The sequence below is a fragment of the Strix uralensis genome, chromosome 2 (genome assembly GCF_047716275.1).
Source record: "Strix uralensis isolate ZFMK-TIS-50842 chromosome 2, bStrUra1, whole genome shotgun sequence".
NCBI classification, from domain to species: domain Eukaryota; kingdom Metazoa; phylum Chordata; class Aves; order Strigiformes; family Strigidae; genus Strix; species Strix uralensis.
Window position 1 is genome coordinate 8099501 of NC_133973.1, and position 23343 is coordinate 8122843.

The following is a 23343-nucleotide window of genomic DNA, read 5'->3' on the forward strand; positions in this document are numbered from 1 at the left end:
TTGTGTATTTTGCTTCCTCATGTTTCATACGTGGGCAGGCTTGATCCCTTTATAGCAGGAACTCAGCCCAAATTTGTCATGGAACTGAAATTCTTAGCCGTGTCCTGCTCGCCCTGCAGCTGACGTTGCTCAGTCTGTAGAATTCCCTTGCTCAGTGGTGTGTGACAGTTCACACTTCCCCACCGAGGCACCCCAGAGGAAAGGAGATGAAGCAGATATGAAAAAAGACCAGGAGCAATTTTTATCTTGGATGACAAACGTAGAAAAGTCAGAAGGTGGCTCCAAACCAATGCAGTGCCTGCCTTGAGTGTTTTACAATCATCTGACATCAGCAGAGAGACACGAGTGTCCAACTGGAGGGTGGCAGAGAGATAAGGCAACATACAGAAGGTGGAGGATCTGGAAGGAGACTCACTCCGTTCCCCTCCTTTCGGGTCTTGGACCCTGTGCTTTCTCTTTCCCCCTCCTCGCGTTGAAAAAAGTCATACTTCAACACAGCAAACTTGGCAGGTGATGCTTTGCTTCTGGAGTGTCAAATCAACTCCTACAAATGCACAGGTGGTACAATCTGAAAAAGAGAAAAGTGCTAGATTTGCTTTGGATGCTTTTATGTTCGCCTTTCACCTTGGTATGTAACACTGCTGCCCCACTTCACCTCCTAGTCCAAGTGTGGGATTCTCTCTATCTAGTACAGACTTACCTTTTGGCTGTTACTCTGCTTTTTTTAGCTTTTCTTTTCGTGGCACAATTAATCTGCGAATGTAAGGCAACACCAATAATAAGGTGAAGAACAACACATGGCCCAAGAAATAAATAGACCTGTACACCTGTAAAGAGAAAGGCAGGGTTAAGGATCAGCAAGCAGCTTTGAGCCAAGAACATGAGAGACAGGATGGAGGGGAAAAGGGGGGTTGTGTGGCTTGTCTGTGGCTACTAAATACCTTCATCCATTTGTCCCAGGTGAAAAGGCAAAATGGCACTAGAGAGTAACCCATAAACATCCAGTGGTTAGCCTGCTGCAGCACATAGAAGATGGGCTGCAAGGCAGTGATGGAGGCCAAAGTGCTTAGTGGAGGACTGTCCCGAACAAGGTTTATGACCTAATTTAAAGAAAAAACAAAATTCTCATCAGTTGGATGTCCTATTGCTATATATGGAGGCTCTGGGGCCAAAGTTATCTATCCAGCTGTGCAAAATTAATTTTAGTAAGCCGTTAGTCTCTAAAAAAGTAACTAAGCAGCCCATCCTGCTTAAAGTTTTAATTAAAAAAAAAAAAACATTTTAAATATGAAATGTTGTTCTCTCAGTACTGGGAGATTTAGCAGAGACATTCAGCTTGTGCTTGTCTTCCAACCTTTCCAGCTGCTTCGGTTGCTCTCTACTCATAGGCCAAGTTCTCCACTTTTCTTCCTGTCAGCTTCTGCAATAAGTTTATGGCTTGCCCATGCAGAAGCCATCAACCTACTGAACTCTTGAGAACAGAACTGTATCACGTTTGAAAACCAATTCCAAAGCAAGCAGCTATTTTTCACGTTTAATCCAAGTAAAGCCTTATGTGTGGCAGTTTCCAGGCTTCCAGGGGAAGGTTAAGGTAAGTCAGACAAAGCGCACCTGTCTTTCAACGATGACTATAAGCAACTCCATTTGAAAGCACACCAGGTAGCCAGAGTGCAGCCCGTGCCAAATGGCCAGGAAGAACAGGGCCAGTGCCTGTGACAGCAGTTTGTTACCCAGGAACTTCAGACGCTTGAAGATGTAGCTAGAGCAGAAAAGAAACAAACTCAAAGTGCTTCTAGTTCATGGTCTGTCCTCCCCTCTCTATGTCAAGAGCTGCAGGGCCCAGGGGACTGTAGACCTTTGCACACCCTGTGGTGACAGAAACAGCAAGATGGCTCTCCTTACCAGGGCAAAATGTACCCGAGTCCTTGTCTTAAAGAAACCCCAGCTAATGGGGAGAGGTGCTTCATCCAATAACACACAGGGAAATGATATTTGACGATTCAGTTGCGTGTCTCAGCAAGTGCTGAACCAAAATCTGGTTGAGTTCTTGTGTAGGGAGCATCAAGAGGCACGATGTAGGAACCAGCTGTTAGAGCGGTTCTGTGGCCATTCGAGTAGGCAGGTCCAAGGGCTCGCTGTGGTCCCGTTGCAGCCTCTGCCCCTCTCCTGCCGTCAACTGCTTGCCTACGTTAATGAACTGCCCTTTTAGATCGAATGAAAAGATCTACTTAACCCCGAAACTTAACCTGTTTCAAATGGCACAGCAGCAAAACGTGGAAGAAGGAGTGCCAGAAAAAATGGCAGATTCTTCCTCTACTGCTCCCTCTCAGGCTAGGATCTCGGTTCTGTTGACACAGACATTACCAAGACATTATAGAAGGGGAATTTTGTCCTGCTCACCGGGCCACCCAAGCATTGGTGTTGATGTTGAAAGAAGCAATGGTCCCTGTGAACAAAGGTGTTGTCTCATACAGCCAGACCTTCATGTTGGCACAGGCATCCCACAAAGGCTTTCCACTCTGGTCCTTCCCATTGTAACCCAGACCGACAAGGATGCAGACACCTTCCTATGGAAAAAGATTCATGAGAGGAAAACATTGCCTTTCCAAAAAAAAAAGGGGGCAGAGCTGGGGAAGCTCTGACTCAATGTGTGTTGAGTGGAGAGCACCACTGCAGATGGATTAAAAACTGCCTGCTTTTTAGTTAGCTAGCCTTTGCTAACTTAAATTAAGCTAAACTGACCAGCACTGATCTCCAGATATTTGGATTACTTCCATTTAGCACTAGGTCCAAGAGCATACTAAGTAGCTGCAAAGGTGCAACCTTTGTTCATTTGTCTTTTGTTTCTGGAACAACATCTAGACTCACCGTAACAAGCCAGCAAGTTACGTATTTGTAGAGTATAATTTTGCCCCAGATCAGTATGTAACCACAACGGAACCAGAAAGGCTTCTCCTGCAGAGATAAGAGTGAAATAGAACAAAAATAAAAACCAGAGTTGAGTGGCAATAATGAGACAAGGCAGATGAGATCTCATCACTGTCTTTTGTTTTAATCTGATGTACATGTTGAGGCTGCTATAAGGACTGGACTGCCAGCCTATTGGCTTATGCAAATTTATACATCATTCTCCTTCCTCTGGTAATATTTGGCTGTACTGAAATAGGTACTTTGGGAAGATTCTGGGATTAGCATAATCATTGTGGAATTTACACCCTCATTTATTCATACTGACACAGAAACACTGATAAACTGCAGGTAGGAATTACTTGTTAACAGTTTCCTAAAAACCTCAAAGATTCTGGAGAGCCTTACAAGTTACTCTAGTGAAGTTCTTTGCATGTAATGGTTATATGGAAGGTCATTAAAAGGTCACAATGCATATGTTAGGTTCCCAAAACCAACAGTAGCATCTAAGATTAATTCTCTATTTGTAAAATTTTTCATTTGGTTCGGGTCAGCTTAACACGTTCCTGTTCTGCATCAGATGGAATCCACAGGACAGGCAGTAAAGCCAAATCAGTTGTGGAAAGGCTTATCACTACTTGCTGACTTATTTTTAAATTGATGTGAAAGTGGAAAAAAAAATCCCCTCTGGCAGATCCAGTGCCCACCAGAGAAGTGGAATTCTTCCACACCCCAGAAGTGCCAAATGAATACATACCATGTAATCATCCGAGATGAGGTACTCATCAGAGATGTACAGGCTTGACAAGGTATAGGTTACTAGAAACAAGAGACCCAAACTCAGGCGCTTGAGAGCAGGCACAAAACTGAGAAAGAAAAATATGAAGGTTAAAGAAAAGCCTTGGAAAGAGACTGTCAAACTCATAATTTAAAAAAACAAAAGTGGAGAAGAGGAGGTAGGGGAGATAGCGATAGGGAGTCACCATGTTCCACTGCTGCAGATGCCTCCATTTGGAAGCTGGGATGCTGACATCACCAGGATGGGACCGAGTCTGTGCTAAAGATGTCAAATGGTTCATGCCCTGGAACAATGCTAGGACATTAAGCAGAGAATTATGAGCAGCTTTGGAATGAGTGCCTTGTTTTACAAATCACTTTTGGTCACAGTACTGTAGTGCCCAGGTGAAAAGGCACTCTGCTGCAGGGAACATGTGGAGGATTCAGCATTCTGGGATCTTAGGAAGGTGAGGAGCTGAGTGGCTTTTTATTACCTATTGGGTCTCTGGCCTGGAACGTCAGTCATCTCACCCCTTGCCAGTTTCTGATAGTCTGTCATGGAGAACTGAGGCCCCACCATGAAGGCACCATAGAAATAGGAGAATCCTGAGACCTCCAGCAAGGTAGGAACTCCCCGGACAGCAAATCGCCGCTGCTCAGGGGTCAGGAACTCCTGCACCAAAGGGAGTGGCATTAACATCATCCTAGGGGATCTCACACTAGCTCTGGATGTTATGTTCTCAGCCTACCTCCTTAATGGACTCAGTTCTTGTTCTCCATGTATATGGAACTTTCCGCTTCGTACTTCATGTACATTCCTCTCCCCAGCCCTCTATCCCCAGCCCCTCTAAATAGCAACAAGACCCAATGGTTGAGATGAGTTGCACAGATCTCTCTTCCCACATAAGCTCAAAACATGGAAGGGATCTATTGACATGCAACCCTGCCAGCATAGTAGGCATAGTAAAAACACTGTATCTGACCTATTTCAGTCCCTGATTGTGATTGCAGGTACTTTCCCAAGACCGTAACATCCTACAATTGCTACTTCTTGATGCACGAATTCATTGTCTTTAAATACTTGAAACTTCAGCTTAGGGAATTTCAGCTCAACCTTCTTTTCTTGCAGTCAGCAGTGATTCCATGGATGCTGAAGACTTGGTCAGGCCCCAAACAGGTGATGGGTAATGCAGATACTTGAAGTAGGATTAAGAGACTGTAGCAAGTGTTCTGCCCTCTCCCACAGATTGTACTGTGCAACTTCTCCCACTGCTTCATCTGCTCTAAAATCCAAGCAAATGGTAACGGGCAACCATTCACAAGGATATGGTAAGACTAAACAAAGGAAAGGAAGATGGGAACTGAGGCCCAGTGCTGATCGTTTGCAAGTTAAAGGTACACTACCCACAGGACACAGAGCATTGGGGACTGGGAATCTAAAGCAACAGATTTGGAGGAAGGAGATGGTGGGGCATTTGGAAGGGGACAGAATAATGTTCTGACATGATTGAAACAACTTTGTCCATCTCTAATCACTACTGTCTCTGTTCCAAATTATTTCTTTCCATTCCAGAATTCAGTGCGCTCAGACACTCATAGAGGCTCCCCTTTCAGCTATGGCTTTTACCAGACAATGAATGCAGCTTGCTAACTCACATCCTTTGAACTTGATTTTCTGACCTCTAGCTCACTGGAATGGCGGGGAGGGGAGGAAGAATGAAGGAGAAATGGTATCTTACTCACCGGATCTTTTCCTCCATCATAGTAATCGATGGCCAGACCTAGAGGTGAGAAACAATTATCTGAAGCCCTGCGATGGGGTGAACAAGAGTCCTCTCTTCCCTGAGGCACAGCTTGCAGAGCGCAAGAGATAGGCGGGAGGTGTCACTCACCAATCAACTTGAGCGTCAAGACACAATGTGGCATTGTCCACTTGATGTCATAATGCTCTGTGGCTGTGCAGTAATATCCAGCCATAAGGTATGTCTGAAAGAAATCATTATTGGGGTTATTCAAACTAATTCCTCCAGCTGGTTTTGATCTGTCTCCACTTTTCCACCCACAGTTGCTACTGGGAAGCGCAAAACTGAACAGCGGGCTCCCTTCTACAAATCGATGCAGTAAGAAAGAGTTTTACCATCTGAAAGAAGAACGTGGTGAAGACGGCAGTGATTGTGCGACCCATTAGTCTCAGTATGAGGAACTGGATTAGGACACATAGCAGGGAGTGAAAGAACTGCATCCCTGTGGGACAGGAAAGAAAGAGAGAAAGCTGAAGTAGACATGACATTTTCCCACTACAGGTCCTCCCAAACCGCAGCATGCCCTGGGCCAGGCAGCTCTCTCTTCCCAAATTCATCTTACCAAAATTGAAGTAAGCAATTGAGAGTCCCGTGAACACGTTGTAGAGATGAATGAGGTAGGTCTCCTTCTGGAAGAGGAAATAGCGCTGGAACAAGGCAAAAGGATATCCTGAGTAGAGGAGGGAAAAAAAAGATGAAGGAGTTGTAAATCAGTGTAGACAAGCATTTGTAATGGTCCAGATTATTAGAACACGTACTTTACATAGTTATCAACACAGGTCACAGCGTACATTCACTAACATTGTATTTCCCTCTTGGGAGATAGATGCCCGATGAATTACTCTGTATATTATACAGAAGAAAATACTTTAACAGGAACATAATTATATCAAAGTTGACATTGAAGTGCAAGAAATTCCAGGATTACAGTTTCTGGCCTCGTTCAATACATGAGATGGATAATGCTGAAATACATGAATCAGACTTTAGTCTCTGATTAATTTCCAACTTTTGTGACACATACAGTGAATGTGGCAAGAAGCTAGATTTTAAAAAAATAAAACAAAAAAAAAAAGGGGGGGGGGGAATTTTATGGTTAATACCATTACACTGTCCTAAAAAATTCAATCTGGGTTCCCACCTCAACCAGTTCTTAAATGATGCTGACCAGCTTTAATCCCAGAGTTCCACCAGTGGCCTCCGGTAGTATACTCTTTCTTTTCTAACTTTCCAACTTCAGATTTACATCTGATTTGTGAGCTACCGGGCACACAAAACTGTAACTAAAATCAACTGGGACTATGCATGTAGTATTTTTGAAAAAAATCAAAGTCAGAAGCATTTCATATGGAGCAGCTAAGCTAAGTGGAAGGAGTATTTTCCTTGCGTTTTCTGTGTGTTAGCTCCTAGTCTGATTTAGGAACGCCTCCAGATTATTCATCTGTGGCTCTAGTGAGAAGCAAACGTTTGTGAAGCACTCTGGTAGTACAGTGAGAAGTACCACACAGAAAAAACATGAGTAAATGAAATTCTGTCATCTAGGCGAGGTTCCTGTAGTGTGCAATAAACATTGCCACATATTAGACAACAAATATATGATGTTTTAATACATATTGACACAGGAAGTGTTGACCTTCTCATGAGTATGTGAAGTCTGTTCATGCAGTTAGTGTTTCTAAAGGCATGTGCACAACGAGCTGAACTGGGATAGCAGAAGCAACTTTAATTCTAGCATTTCATAACTTACTGCTTTACTTTGCAAGCTTGTGTTCTTTTATCCCAATTAAAAACAAAACAAAACAAATCTAACAAAAAAAAAGGAAATTAATCACATACCACAATACTGGCATCCACACAGCTTATTAACCTAGCTGAAATCTGTAGCAGTGTATAAATCTCTGCTACTTGCACTAACAGAGTAATAGTAGCAGTAGGTAGTCACGTTTTATATGGAGCAGTAATAAAAGGTGATGAAATGCACATTTTGTTAAGAAGTGTTTGATGGATGGAAGGTTTCCAATAAGCAAGGCCAAATCTAGTCACTACTGTGAGAGGAAATGAGAAACTCTGTCATGTTATGTAAAGTACATGTCTTGCAGTCTGTCAGCACTAACAGGCTGAGGCATGACTGGAGCCATTTTGAGGCGCTCTCCATTCCCCCAAATCCCTCGGGAGGGAGTCCCGAATTTGGGACTCCTGGTCCCCCTTCTAGATCCCGGGTGGCGGCATGCTCTACTGAGCTCAGATGTGTACCTGCTGCTTCTTCAAACTGAGCTGCTGCTCGCCATTTCCTCAGCCTCTTGCCACCCCTCTTTCGGTCATCCCTGCCTACTTGTTCCTGTTTCTTCCTCCTTTTGTGTCCCACATCGGTTTCCACGCCACAGGCTGCTTTCTTGGTCTGAGTGGCCGGCCAGCCCCACATACCACGGCCCTTCGCCCGCAGAGCCTGGCAACCTCGCTCCTGTTCATCCAGCTTGCTCTTCCCTTCTGCAACAGCGGCTCCAAATTCCCCTACAAAATGCCGTACCCAAACCATCCCTTTCCCTTCCTGCTCCCCCATGCTTTTTATACAGCCTTCTTTTCGTCAGCCAGCATGTCCTTCCGTCCCATTCCCCCCACGGCTTCCCTGAACACCACCTAAGGGGGAAAGAGGGAATTGGCAAAGAGTTCATCACATGGGTTCTCTCGGGATACAGGAGTAACTCAAAGAATTAGAGCAATTCATGTGCTTTAAAAATAATTTTTAAAAAAGTAATATCGTCTACCAGCCTTCTACTCAGAAACATAGACAGGGATTCTTTTTTCACATGCCAGTTTTCTTGCTGAAGTTTAATAACAACTGGCTTTGTGAAATGGAAAATGGTAAAAAAAAATAAATAAAGTGTTACCATCAGTTTAGATCAAAAGTACTGAGGTTTACTGTGGAAAAATGTTTCCCCCTTTTGAGCAAGGGGGAGAAAAATCAGATCAGAAATACAGGCAAAGCACAATTTATTGCTGTTCGTCGACACAAACCACATTTTCAAGGGTTTCCCCACTCCCTCAAAAATCAGTACAATCTTGCAAAACATTCCATTTTCATAGAAAAAAAGTATCTGTTTTTTGGCTCTAGCCATTTCTGTAGACAGAATTAAATTATGACTGAACACTACAATGTACCTCAAATTTTAAAGCCAGAAATTTTATCTATTTTCTCCCATTCCCAACTAGTTTTCCTACTCTTTCAAAGACCTGTCCCCCTTGTGAGATGTACACCTTTTTAGCTCTACACACATTATACTGTGGTTTGGGTAATGCTGCTATGAAGGAAAAAGAATTATAAGCCCTTGCAAATAGAGAGCTCCTAATATGCACAGCATACATGTTTTTAGAAAGCCACAAATTTAAATCCTGGTCTTGCACTACATGGGTGCTGTTCCAGTTGAAAAGTCACAACGTCAGCCTAAATTCTTCTGATATCCAGACTGACTTACTAAATTGCAGACTCTGGACTGCAATTTAGTTACAATTTTGCTGCACAGGAGATAATTTTCTCAGTTTTACAACTGGGCCAGTTCCACACTGCAGATATAAACTTTAACCCCCAAATGGCAGTGGATACTAAATATCAGCGGCCATTCTGCTGTGGCCTGTGCACTTTTGAACACTCATAAACTATTAAATAATGAGCTATTCCTACCAATAACAACAGCAGTACTCCTACCCCACTACTATGTTCTTGAAGCAACCCAAATTAGCACAGAAAAAGCAGGAGAGCAGTTTCTGAAGATATCGTTGCCTCCTGGCAAGCTTGCTGTCACATTTGAGTACGTCAGCCACAGGATGCTGCGCTGCTTTGCTTTTGCCATTCAGAAGCAACAGGGCTGGAGTCCCTGCTCCTTGCTGCCAAGGGACCCTACACAGCAGCTCCCAGTCTGCCAAACTCCTCCTTCACCGCTTCCTCAGGCAGAGTGGACTGAGGCAGGAAACCAGCTGTGATACTCCTGGAGAAAACAGAAGGCGACCCCCTGATCCAAAGTAATTCTCCTCTATGCACCATGGAGTTGAAAAGCAGTCTGCACGCAGAGTTGATTTTTGCCTCTAGATAGACCTTCTATAGAAGGGAATTAGAAATTGATGTAAGAGGGACAAATTAGCCGAGACATGCAAGATAAGTTCCTCCTTTTTTTTTTTTTTTTTTTCCCCCAAATTCACAGGAACAAGAGGATGATCTCTGGTTAAAAGAACCCCGGTGCTGGAAGGAAAGGACAAGGTCAGCTTCTTGGCTACAGCCATTTGGAAGAGTAATGGGCCACCGCACAACACCCAGTTTGTCCACAGATACAGGAATCTAATTGAGCAAAAGAAGTAAATGATCAAGAGGCTGGATTAGGCAGGAAGAAAGTTCTACTAATTCCAAGCAAAAATAGCGCTGTCAAGTTTGCCATCTTCTGGAATGGGTGATTAAGATGACTGCCTTTTTCCGGAGAGAGAGCTGCAAATAAGAACACCAGAAACACTCTTTTCATCTCTGCTCCCTTTATTTCCCCTTCTATATGCGTTAGCTGTTTCATCTTCAAGAGAGCAGATCAGACTGCTTTCCTCTTCTCCTTTTGCTGACCTGTTAACTCCACGTTTGTAACATCTAGCAGATCAATTGCCTCCATTTTCTTATAAGAATGCTAAAACTAAAAGGAAGGGGACAACAGGAAAAAGACATGTTAAAATATAAGCCTTGCCTAAATTTTGACTTCAAAGGTATTCTCTTTTTCTGTCTATAATACTGCAAAAGTCCCACACCTTGTTGAACACTGGGTGCATATACATGAGTATTTTAATTCAGCTCATGAGTGTACTTTTAAAATCCACTTATGGTGCTTTAGTTTGCACAGCATAAGTGTCTCAAAGCATGTGAACAGGCCTCTTTTCAGATGAAACTGCACTGAAAAGGCACTCCAGTGGGTGCTCAGCCTGTATGACCTGACTGAAGCAAATCCAAAGTAAATGCCCAAAACCCATCGGGTACTGCACACAAGCAAGTTTGCTCTACAGATCTGCTCTTGCTGTACCATTTTACTTGCTAATGTAGACACAGCCAGTGTGCAGCACTACGCAGCTCTCTTTTTATTATTTAAGGAATAAGATGTATTTGAAGTTAACAGTTTGAACAAGGCAGCACATGAGTGCTCTATGACAGGGCTGCTTTTAGCACCTGTGACAGGATGGTGCTGCCTCTTACAACTTCTCCCATCTCTTACCCATTATAACCAGTTGTTTGCCTCCCCTTCAGTAAGGTTCTTGCTTGGCTGACCAGCTGGGGACTTGATTTGGGATAAGTCATCAGCTGTGGGTGACCACAGGGAGAACTTCACTGAGCCTAAAAATCTTCAGGATGCAGAGAACACAAATAAGCAGAGAATGTAAAAAAATTGGTGAGAGGTAGAAGAGGAGGAGATAAGACCACTTGCAAGCAAAGCAGCTGGTTTCTGACACCTGTTCAGTAGGAATATGTTACTTTCTGCAGGTCACTGCTATGTCTGTAGACGAGGGAACACTTCGCCAGTGCTTTTCCTGGCAGGTCTGGGTAGATCAGCAGGGCCAGTTCTGGCTCAGGGCTATAAACAGTATGTTGGCCCCCTTCCATATTATGCAGCAGAACATGCCAGATAGCTTGCAAGCCACAGTGTAATAGTATGGCCAGATAAGTATGTTTTAATTCTTTGGGATCATACAGCCATGCAGGAAATAAGACCAACCTAAAGTCTTAAATACACAGTGGCACAAGGCCTCCTGTATCCTTCGAGCAATGAAAGCGGGAAAGAAATGTCTCCTCTCACGGGAGGACAAGAGCAGCAGCACAGAAACCTTCTCTCCTCCGCCCCGCTGGAGGGGCTCCCCCTTTCTCTGCGAGAGCCTAGGACACCACTGGTTCAGACCGCTTACTCCAGCAACTGGAACGTAACTGTAGGTACAGGGCTGAGGTCACTGCTGCTTCCACACTGACCTAAAGACAGAGTTTCCCCTGGGGGAACACTGGGCCTTGGACCTACTGAATAAGGCAAGGTAGAGTACACCTCTCAAAAGACATTTTCATATGATTGACAGACATTAGTGTACTAGACAAATGACAGGGCCCAGAACTATGCTTCAAGTATTACTGCTGTTGATAATATTGCCAAATTGCAGCCTAATTTCTTCAAAGGTTGTTTATCACAAATTTTCACATACAGGAAGTCTGAAGTAAGTTTTTAATCTTGTACAATCTGAGTAATGGACTCTAGTTGTATTCTTTGCTTCAAAATTGCAGGATGTATAAAAGGCATCTCTATTTTAAATACAAAGCTGTGACTAAAATCCCCATAATTTGCTCAGCAATGTGCTGTTACAGTCTTCACTTGTTCACTGAGAAAATGTGGTGGGTGTTCTTTAGGACTACTCCAATTTTGAATCTTGTTTGGTCTTCCTTCCTCCTTTCTCCTTCTCTCATTCTCCCCTGTATTTAATTTTTTTTCAGAAGCTGCAGAATGCTAACAGTTTTAAATGACCTCTTTTGGTTATTTCAGATCATGATTAAGTGAACACTTTTATTCTGAATCAAGAGAGTTCATTCAGACTATTTTTTCAACAATAATTCAGCTTTCTCTAGAAATGAATGTAAGAAGTTGTAAAGTCCTTTGCGATTCTTCCTCTTTTTCAGAAGGCTATTTTTAGCAGTTTCTGGTAATGTCCTGAACAGTGAAGCCCTAGAAAAAGTTGTCACAGTAGAACTGCACAGTGTAGATGGTAAACTACATCACAGAGGGAGAAATAAGCACCAACTTCATAATCTAGATTTGGAACAGAGTACCACGCTTCATCCTCATGGTCTTGTTCTGAAATAATTCAGCAGTATTAGCTGCAGCCAACAAAAATAATTTTCTTCCTGAATCTATGCAAACACCTGAAACGAAGGAAGGGAAGGAAAAGCGATACCTTGCCTGTCCTAATGCCATTTCCAGCTTCTAGAAATGCCTTTCATTTATACGCCATGCCATCCTATGAAGTCATCAGCACTAGTTACATTACCAAGCAGCTTAAGGCTTTCAGTCACATTAAAAGGATTGTAAGCTAAGCTGCAATTAAATGAACATTTCTTTGCTAGTGCTGGGTTAAGGAACTCTTCCCACTCCTCATGTTGCTCTGGAGTGGTGCTTAGCCATTCCTTTTAATGTAATGGTATAATGCTTTACTACCCATCCATTAAGCAGGAAAGCTGGAGTCAATCCCCTCTGCCCAAGTGGTTCGATGTACACGACCTGCAAGAGTACCAAACTACAGACGAGGCTGATTCGCATGACTCTAAGCCTTCCATCTGAAGTTATGCCTTCAATTGCATGTAATTAAGAGATACTAAGCTAGGAAGAAAGGACAGGGAAATGTGCAGCTCTAGCCTCCTGGTTTGGTATGCATTTTAAGTATGCAGAGGAAGAAGATGACAGTGGGTTCCCAGTCCCTGATCCTCTTTAATACAACTTTAAATACAAATTATAAAGATCCATTAAGACTTTATGCAAGAGATGGTGGCCTACCTCAGGAAGGGACACTGTGCCAATACTGTGCATGGAACATTTGTAACAACACACACAAATCTCACACTTAATGAATCTATTGACTGCAGTGGGCATCTCTTTTTATCAGTTAGATGATAACTATCTGCTGTTCATTTCAAAGAAGTGATTTTGCTCACCCGTAAGACACCAAGCAGGAAACAGCCTCCCAATGTCATGTTCTGGCTTACTGCTAGTAAGAGGCAAGAAGGAACTCTGAGAGTACGTTCAAGGTGCGTTCTGCAAAGGCATCCCTCTGCTGTAGGTGTCTGCCTCCACACACACTTCCCAACACCTTTTCTGCATTGGTACTTGTTAGACTAGTCCCTTGGCTGGTTCAGTGGACTAACCTGGTAGCAAACTATCTGCTTTTTCTGGTTTAGGTTTCTGCCAGGCAGGTAAACTCAATGAGATTGCAATTAAAGTACCAGAGACAGACGGGGGAGAAAGGAAAGCAGGACCTTTTCCCTTTTAGCTGTGGGGAGCTGCTAGATTAATTCATGCTGACTGATTTATGTCCTGTATATGTTTCCTATTACTTCATTTTTGTTCTATAGAAAAAGTTTGGTTGAACTAACTTCTAAGTTCAAAATGATAGTCAGTTCAGTCCCTTATATCTACTCTTGACATGAAGAATGTTTTGGTTCAGTTTGATCTTACACATCATAGATTAAATCAGGCAGAAATAATCCTGGTCCAGACCACAGCTATGAAGTGACACAACTTTTCTTGCATCTTTTTTTAAAAAATTATACTTCTGGTTAGCCAAAGCAACTTTATTTTGACAGATCACTCAGTAGCAGCTGTGTCACTTCTAATATACTTTTAGGTTCACAGCAAAGCTTGTATTTCCATCCTGCTAGGTGACTACGCTACCAAAAGCTTTCAAAACCCAAAATTTCATTGGGCATCTGCAGAGATTTATGTAGATAGCATGTGTACATACGCTTGAATTAATGTTTTGGAAGCTGTAACATACCCTTCAATCGTTAGCCCACAATTCTAGCCCCGCCTTAACAATTTACATGTGATTTAACCGTCTCATGTTTAGATAAGCATAAGCAGCATGCAGTTTTGCAACACGCTACACGTTGCAGGTGGAGCGCCGCACAACATCCCAGGTCTCCTGGCCACTTAGCTGGCAGGTTTTCCTCGCCCTACCTGGCAGTCCCCGCGGCGACATGCCACTCCCGCATAGTTCCAAGATTGCTGTAGACACTAATAATGTCTCTTGGCAGAGATCTCGCTGTACTCGGGACAGGGCGACAGCTCAGAGAAGTTGTAGAGGTTTCTAAGCGCATGCCTCCCCCCCCCCCCCGCCCCCGACAAACGCTCACGGGGAGTTTGATGCACATGCAGCACCTGGCACCAGCGCCAAGACAGCGCGACAATCGCAAAGTTCTTGCACCCAAAACACCGCTCGCGACCCACACCGCAACCGGACTGATTTCGCAGCACGCCGAGGGCCATCACCGCGGCGGCTGGCCCCGCGGGTCTCAAAGCCAAGCTCTGCCCCCCGGACGCGGGGTGCCTGCACCCCTTTCGCAGGCAGCCTGCCAGCGCCGCACGCCGACTTCCTGCGGGGGAACCCACCGGTGCGCCCGCCGCGCTTCAGAGCGGGTTCTCCCTCTCCCGCGGGAGAGCCGGAGGGTCCCCCCGGGCTCCCCCCCGCCCCGCCCGACAGCTCCTGCGGGGCATGTCCCGAACTCCCCGCCGCGCCGCGGCACAAGCCGGGCGCACGTCACCCGCCGGGCCGGGCCGTGGCGGGGCGGGGCCGGTGTCGGCGGGGGGCTCGCCCGGCGGCTCCGCGCGCACACGTGGCCTGGCACGGCGGCGCTGACACAGGTGCGGCTCCGCGCCGGCAAGGCGCTGCCCGGCCTCGGTGCTGGTCCCTGTCCCGGCCCCGGCGCAGCGCGGCACGGCAGGGCGGCGGAGCGGCGGGGTCGCCCGGCCCGGGGCACCAGTGCCGTCACCCCCGACCGCCGCGCCCTCTGCCCTCCCTTACCCATCAGGATGGACACGATGAGGCGCAGCGCCTGCTCTGACGAGCCCAGGGCCTCGGCCAGCTGGGCCAGGCCCCAGCCGGACCCTGCCACCGCCATCTTCTCCCCCGGCCGCCCCGCCGGCCGGTTGCTCCTCGAACCCGGCAGCGGCACCAGCCACCGCGGCCCCCGCACCGCTCGCGGCCCCCTCCGCGCCCATTGGCTGCGCCGGGCCGGCCACGCCTCCACTGCGCCTTCGATTGGACAGCCGGCGGCGGCGGGGCGGGGCTCCGCGCTCACTAAGGCAAAGGTTACCCCGCGAGTGGGCGGTGCCGCGGGCTGTCCCCGCTACCCAATGATTGGAGAAAGCGCTTCCGAGGGCGGGGCACGCTCCAGGAGGCGGGGGCGGGGCCAGGCGGAGCCCGCCTTCCCATTGGCTGTGGCGGGACAGGAGAGAGCCTGGCAGGGAGGGGTAGGGGACGGGGCGGGGCAGGGGTTATTCGCGGGCACGAGGCGCGCGGGGCGGGCGGTCGGGGACTAACGGTCGTGAGGGCGGGGCAGGGGCAGGCCCTGGGCCTAGGTCTGAGTCTAGGTCTGGGTCTTGGGCGCTGCTCAGCTGGCTGGGGACAAGGCACGCCATGGAGCCTCTCTAGTGCTGCTGGGTCCCGCCACCCCGACGGCTCCTGGAGGACGCTCTCGTGGCCCGGAGGGACCCACTTCCCATACCCCGCCTTACAACAGCGTCTGTCCTCACCGAGTGGCTCTGCCTACACAGCTGCCTCGTAACTCAGCTGTTAGAGGACCTTCTCCTAGGTGTGTTCTTTCATGCAGATGTTCTGAGGGCACCCCAAGTTCTCCTCAGCAAAAGCTTCAGGTGCAATGGGCGCGATCCTCTTCCCCTTGTTTGTGTCCCCATTTTCCTGCTGTGTCATTCAGGTGGGCAGTATTGCCCACGCTTAGCTGGAGGGGCAAACACTGACTCACACAAAGCTTTATATGGAAAGAGACCTCTGGAGGTCTTTGATCCAAATCCCTGCTCACAAGCAGGACTCCAAAGCTGGATCAGGTTGCTCACAGCATTACCCAGGCAATTGCTGTACATTTTCATGAGTGGAGAGCTCCTAGCCTCCCTGGGCACCTGAGCTAGTGCTGAATCATGCTTTGGGGGAAGTATTTTTGTCCAGATTATTTTCTGAATTGCCTCTGTCGCAAGTTATGCCCACTGCCTCTTGTCCTGGGAAGGGTCTGACTCCATCCTCTTTAAAACCACCCTTTAGGCAGTAGCATCTATTAGATCCCATTCCTTGTCAAATCTGACTGGGAGAGGGTCTGATTGTTAACATGCTCACATAGACCTCATTTACTTAAGAGACCAGGCTAAAAACCTTGCTTTTCCTTGCCCTTTTCCAGGCTAAGTAAATCCAGATTCCTCAGTATCAGTGCTCTAGTCACCTATCCAGTGGTCCTCCACTGGGCTCTTTCCAGTTTGTTCACACCTCTCTTGCACTGGGAAGCCCATAATGGACACAGCATACCAAATACAACTTTGTGCCATACAGAGGGAAATAATCACTTCTCTCCACCCGTTGACTATGCTGCCATTTTTGCCACCTAGTGTGCTGTTAGCTTTCACTGCTACATGGGCTGGTGTGCCAGGATGACTGGGATCCTTTCTGCTGAGCTGATCCTTAGCTTGTTGTCTCCCAGCCTCTGCTGGTGCGTAAGATCACTCCACCTTAGGTGCAGCTCTGACCATGAGGTTATGGTGTGGCTGTGGGGTGGGCTCACCTGCTGGGAACAGGCCTTGGTGGGCATGAGTTTCACTTGAAAGGATGTGTTTTTTCTCCTATCTTCCTTTCCCTGCCTCACAGTGGCAAAGGCACAGATGCACAGTGCTCTGTCTGGTTTTGGGGGCCACATTTGTAGCAGCAAAAATGGCTTTGGACCACATGAAAACCTCCCATGTTTGATGCATTATGAGGGAAGGCTGAGAGAATTGAGTTTGTTAGGGGAGGGCTTATCACCATGTTCCAGTATTTAAAAGGTGACTACAATGAAGATGGAGATTCCATTTTTACAAGGAGTCACATGGAAAAGATGAGGGATAATGGGTACAAGTTACTCTTGGGGACATTCCAATTGGACACAAGAGGAAAATTTTCCACAATGAGAACAATCAGACATTGGAATCATCTCCCCAGTGAAGTGGTGGATTCCCCAACATTGGACACTTTTAAGATTCAGCTGGACAGGGTGCTGGGACATCTTGTCTAGACTGTGTTTTTGCCAAGAAAGAGAAGAAAGAGGAAACAGTCTTGAACGAGCAGTTTAACTGCACATTGGGCAGTGCAGCTGAAGATGAAGGGAGTGCAGAGAGTAGAATAGATAAGGAATGAAAAGAATGAAGGAATGGTTTGACAGAAACCTCACAAAATTCAGAAAAACAAATGCACCTGACATAACGTGGGGCTAAGGAAGAACTGAGACAGTCACTTCAGAGGTCCATAGTGAAACCACGAGAAGCAACGGTCTCAAGGAAATTCCAATTGGACCAAAGGGTGGTTCACCATGGGAACAGGTGCTTAGAGAGGCTGGGAAATCTTCAGCATTGGAGATACTCAGAAGATGCCTGGACAAGGCCCCAAGGCTCACAGAAGGTGAGAAAAATGGAAATGAAGATTAATCAGTGCAGTAAGGAATTGCATGAAGAAGGGGAGATCTTGGCCTTGACATCTAGAAGTCCTCTGAAGGCAGTGGAAGGTGCAGAGTGACAGGCCAGGATGGTTAGAAGGGGTTTAAAAACCCTCCTGGATAGCTGACTCCATCAGATTAGACTTTACAAACAGGTTACTGTATTTGTTCACCCTAACTGGTCACTGTTTACCAAACTTTCTGCAAAGTCCAAGGACTGACTGAATATCAATCTCTCATTTCCATGTTTAGTTGGGTGTTTATGGTGTTTAGGCCAGTTTCCTAAGTAAATGAGGCCTATGTGAGTATGCTGACCGTCTGTCCTTCCCCCACTTGTGTTTGACAAGGAAAGAGCATCTCAAACCTCTGTGTTTGTAGAATTTTAATGAAAATGGAGACTCGGATTGGAGAGACGCTTGTCAGCATCACTGCTGAAGGAATTCACTCCATAATAAAGCTTCCTCCCATGTTTGATACAATTAAATTATCCCACAGATTTAACACTTCAGGGGTTATAACTTCTTAAAGTCTCTATCCTGCTCAACTCTGCTGTTAGCTGACAGAGGAGCATCGTTACCATTTTATTAAAATTCCAGGAATGAGTTAAAAAGTGATGAGCACGTTCATGTAAGAAAGATCCACTGAGGACATGTAAACAGTAAGATACAGGTACAACTTCTGGCTCAGTAAGTCTCTATGCCTCAGATAGCCAAAAATGGGAGAATATACCAGGAAAGTATCACCATATGCTTGCCTCCTTCCTTAAACCTCCACATCTGGCTTCCCCTTCCCTCATCCTTCCCCTTCCTTTCTCATCCCCTTTGTATAAAAATTTAGATCACGCCTGGAAGATTACTTAGATTCTGTGGGCAATGGCCTTGCTTTGAAGGTCAGACTATAACCTGGCACCAACTACGCCACTGTTGCTGCGGCCACTGGTACTCTGTTGGGCTTGCCATGAGGGCTTACAGCGTTGGGCTTAGCATTCCACAGGTGCCGGTACATCTCCTGCCCAAGTAGACCTCTGTCTCCTGGCAGACACAGACTCCTGCTTTTGAAAAGGTGAGGTGCTCTGTCTGGTTTTGGAGGCCACATTTGTAGCAACAAAAATGGCTTTGGACCACAGTCTCTCTGAAGTGGTGTCTTCCCGTAGACCTCCAGCAGTCCATCCACAACTCTGACCTGAGACTGCAGAAAAAGGGACAGTTAGAGGCCATATGCTGGGTTGGACAAAATTCTGGTCTAGGTCCTTTGTGTTCTGGAATAGCTCAGGAAACAAACCCATGACACACGCCTTTTGTACAAAGAGGAACTTATTTGAAATGTCCACTATTTGTAAAATAAATTTTTGAAATGCTGTAGTATTTAAATACACTTGTGGTCAGTTATCTACATGTATAGTGAAACAGAGTGCCTATGAACCTTTAGACTTATTTAATTCTATTGTAATTTACTATTGGCAGAGAAGGGTTTCAGAAGCAGCATCTGCTCCTGAGATTGCTTAACAGTTTCCGTTGCAAGGTTCTGAAAAGTTGCTTGAAATGTCGCTATATTTGACCTGTTCAGATTAAATGCTAGGTAGCCACTTTGGGTCAGAGCATAGTAGTTGGTTTTGAGACTGAGATCATGGTGAGTACCATTATTTTTCAGTATTATTATTTCATTAATAATCAGGGCAGTGCTATGCTTGGGAGGAAGGGGTGTAACCAAAAATCTTTATTTACTGTCCTGAAGCTATACCATGATTTCATGACATTACATAGGTATTAGCGTGAAAGTTGAAGTTCATGTGAGCTCAGTGTGGCAACGTGGGAATGTAGCTGCTGAAGCTTCTGCAAAGTCATTTTTATTGACCATGTACAAGTTCATATAGCTTTCCCACAGACCACAGCTGCACAAGGCCCCAGATGGTTCTTCAAGAGCTCCTGCAGGACTTTCCTTCCAGGAACTTTTCTTCTGCACTGAGGAACTGAAACAGGAATCTTGTGCCTTGCCTTGCTAGTGCCTCTTCTCCCAGGCAGGCAAAGGAGCCTATCCTGATTGAAATGGCCATGGGAGAGGAGCATGCTACCAAGGGCAAGGTGGCTATCTGGAGAGTGGGTGGGACTGCAATTTAGGCTTGAACACGGACGAGGAGGAGGAAGATACTGGAAAAGCAAGAGTCAGAATAAAATCCAATTGCAGTCTGCAGCTGGGAATCACTGCGTCAAAGGAAGAGCACAGAGAGGGTGGGGAGAGAAATAACCACTAGCAAGAAATGGGGTACAGAGGGAGAAGGGTGAGTGCTTGGAATAACAGGCAGGGGAACACCTGAAAATAAGTTTTAATTAGGATGAATAGGAGGCCTTGGAGCCAGTAGGGAAAAAAGTCAGGAGTGGGTGAATGATAAACCAGAGAGAGTCGGAGAAACTGGGACTCAGTGGACATTTGAGAAGGAGAGGGAGTGGTATAGCTGAAAACAATTCACCTTTCTGGTGTGTAAATTACTGCACAAATAAATGTGATGTCCGAGCTGGTTTTTCACACTGTCTCCCGCCCCACCTTCACGAAATTAGCAGGTTGCCGCTGGTGTCCCCAGTTTACGGTGGGCGAACACACCGTGGCTGGCACACGAGGCGCTCGCTGGCGTCCCCCGGGGGGCTCAGGGCTGGCGGGCAGGACACCCCGCTGGCATCCATTTTGTCCGCGGGAGGCCCAGGCGGGGCAGCCCCCCGCCAGGCCAGGCCGGGCCTCCCCACACGCGCCGGCTCGGCGGGGCCGGCCGGTCTCTGCTGCCGCCTCTCGGTGCCGCCGCGAATGGCTGCGGCGGGCTGGGCCTTCGTCAGTCTCCGACCGGGGCGAGCGGGCAGGAGGCCCTCGTCCGTCCCTGGGGCCTGGGGAAGGCCGCAGCGCCATGCTCATCCCTCCTGGCCTGGCAGCTCTGCCCCGGGTGGTGGGAGCATCTTCTTCCTCCTGCGGTCCCAGGCCAGCCATCTTCTGGAAGTCACTGGTTTCACAGAATCACAGAATCATCTCGGTTGGAAAAGACCTTGAAGATCCTCCAGTCCAACCATGAACCTCACACTGACCGTTCCCAACTCCACCAGATCCCTCAGCGCTGGGTCAACCCGACTCTTCAACCCCTCCAGGGATGGGGACTCCACCCCTGCCCTGGGCAGCCCATTCCAACGCCCAACAACCCCTTCTGGAAAGAAATACTTCCTAAGAGCCAGTCTGACCCTGCCCTGGCGCAGCTTGAGGCCATTCCCTCTTGTCCTGGCGCTTGTTCTTTGGTTCAAGAGACTCATCCCCCCTCTCTGCACCCTCCTTTCAGGGAGTTGTAGCAGGCGATGAGGTCTCCCCTCAGCCTCCTCTTCTCCAGACTAAACCCCGCCAGTTCCCTCAGCCGCTCCCCATCAGACCTGTGCTCCAGACCCTGCACCAGCTTCGTTGCCCTTCTCTGGACACGCTCGAGTCATTCAATGGCCTTTTTGAGGTGAGGAGCCCAAAACTGAACCCAGTAATCGAGGTGCGGCAAATAAGTGCAGCTGCTCTGGCACTGCAGTTTACAGCCTTGCAGTTTAAAATAAGCCAAAGCATTCAGGAATGTTTTCCTCTAACAGGCGGAACTCTAAACTGTTCCTCTTCAGCCAGTGGTTCACCACTGGTGAAGCCATGCATGTGGCGAGGATGGGCATCCCTGGGATGGTCATGGTAGACCCCACGCCAGTTATCCCACGGTGGGGCATCTCCAGCTGTGAGTCAGAGCCCCTTAACCGCAGGAAGAAGGCCTGGGGTGAAAACAAGACTATAAGGCTTCTGTTTTGTAGGAAAGGTGGTGCACCCCAGGGGTGTAGGGGAAGGGAGTTCAGAAGGCAGCAGGCGTCTCCATGTGGTACAGTGCACGGAGTGGAATGGTCTCAAGTCCCAGGTTTTACTAGGAGGCTGCGGGAGCTTTGAATTCAGACTCGGTGCTGGAGGGAGTAAAAGAGGTGAACAGACTCTGGTGAAAAGCCCCCTGGTGCAGTCTGCAGCGGTATCAGTGGGTGATACCAAGCAGTTCTGAGCCAGTGCACAGACAGGTTTTCCTGGGCTTACTCAAGGCTCTGAATTTAACCACTGGCAGCGCAACCAGCCTGGGTCACAAGAGCGAGGTGGGGAAGTGTGGCATGCAAGAAACCCACCGAATACTCTTATTGGCAGAACGCAAAACAGGCAAATTACTGCCAAGGTCTTGGTAGATCAAGGATATTTCACTAGCTGCTTACATAGCCTTGATTCCCTGCTGATGGATTTCAACCTAGTTAATGTTATGTTTTCTCTTTTGGTATTTACTCCCATTGTTTTATGCACTGACTCAGTGTTTCCAGATGGGAAAGTGTGGCTTTTCTTAAGAACTCAGGAAAAGCTTTTTTTCTCCCAGCTTCCTGGGGGAAGACAAGCCAGTCAAGCCTGTTTTAGATGGTAATTTTATGAAAACCAGAACACTACTGTTCTTCATAACATCTGGCAGAAAGGTTACAGCTACGCAGCTCTGAGTCATTTTAAAAAAAGGTTGTGTTATGCAATTTGGGAAAAGTAGTATGTGGTCATGTAATTTAGGAATTTAAGAGAATGCATGTGCCTCTGAGCAGAATTATATTGCATTGGCAAACAATTTTATCATTTATTAACCTTAATGGCATGATTTTGCCTCTTTTAAATTATTATTTTAATAAAATTTCTGACACAGTTTCAGTGAATTGTAAAATATATTACCTAGCTGTTTCATCTTATGAATTGTAAAAACAATACAGACCTAGGCAAATGCAATCAAATGATCTATGTGTATTCAATGTAAATATAGACATCAATATCACTGGTCTTCTGCATAAATAGTTAGCATTATGCAGATATGTGCCCAGACAAAATGCAGCTACCTTTTTATTTAACTTCAGCAATCTTTTTCTTAATTAATAGGTGAATGTCTTCTAAAGAATTATTAATATTCGCACACATATTAATTTACCATTGCTACAGACAAGTTGAGTCAGGTTTATATGAAAATACACAATTCCCTTGCAATGAAATGACATGCATAATATATCAGCCCACGCTCATTTTACTTCTGCTGTGACCATTTTAAAATATGATTGTGACTTGAAGAGTCACCGGCAGGGTCTTTCCTTTGCCCAGTTCAGAGGAGGAAACATTTTCCCATGATTTGTTGTGTATCTTTCATCACTGTTTTCCTGGTTCTCAAAATTCCAGTTAGAAACATCAAGCTGTGGTCCCAAGAGACATCAGAAGTGAAATGACACTCTATTTTCTTTCTCTATCCATCCTCAGTTTGACAAAGAAAACAGACGAGGCATGTTCTTCAAGTAAAGCCTTTATCCTGACTACAATGAAGTCGGTTATGATTCATATGTAGGTGTTTCTCTCACTTGACAATATGAAGGAGTCTTTCAGCTGGGCTTTGCTAACACACTTTGCCTATGGCCTGTTGAAACTTGAATAATTTTTTTCCTGGCTAAAACAAGCTGGAGTGTGCCGTGCTGATTGTAAAGGGTAGAGGTTATAATGAGTTTTACATTCACTTATAGTCCAGTCCCAGCAAATCTGGTTTGTGAGGAGGAGGGGGTTTCTAGAGTATTAGTG

At 46.3% G+C, this 23343-nt stretch overlaps 1 protein-coding gene and 1 long non-coding RNA gene across 2 annotated transcripts; both read right to left on the reverse strand.

Annotated features, from left to right (window-relative positions):
* Positions 1-218: 218 nt before the first annotated feature.
* Positions 219-15253, reverse strand: LPCAT3 (lysophosphatidylcholine acyltransferase 3). The gene is given in 14 exon segments (XM_074854975.1): positions 219-568; positions 701-827; positions 942-1100; positions 1612-1759; positions 2401-2567; positions 2869-2955; positions 3665-3773; positions 4179-4357; positions 5428-5465; positions 5577-5670; positions 5822-5928; positions 6049-6156; positions 15057-15210; positions 15212-15253. Coding segments are annotated over 13 exon segments (1509 nt in total). The 3' UTR covers positions 219-568; positions 701-710.
* Positions 8461-10844, reverse strand: LOC141940075 (uncharacterized). The gene is made up of 2 exons (XR_012627861.1): positions 10724-10844; positions 8461-10153 (listed from the first exon to the last, which is right to left on the reverse strand). It is a non-coding gene; the product is annotated as an uncharacterized LOC141940075 (long non-coding RNA).
* Positions 15254-23343: the final 8090 nt, after the last annotated feature.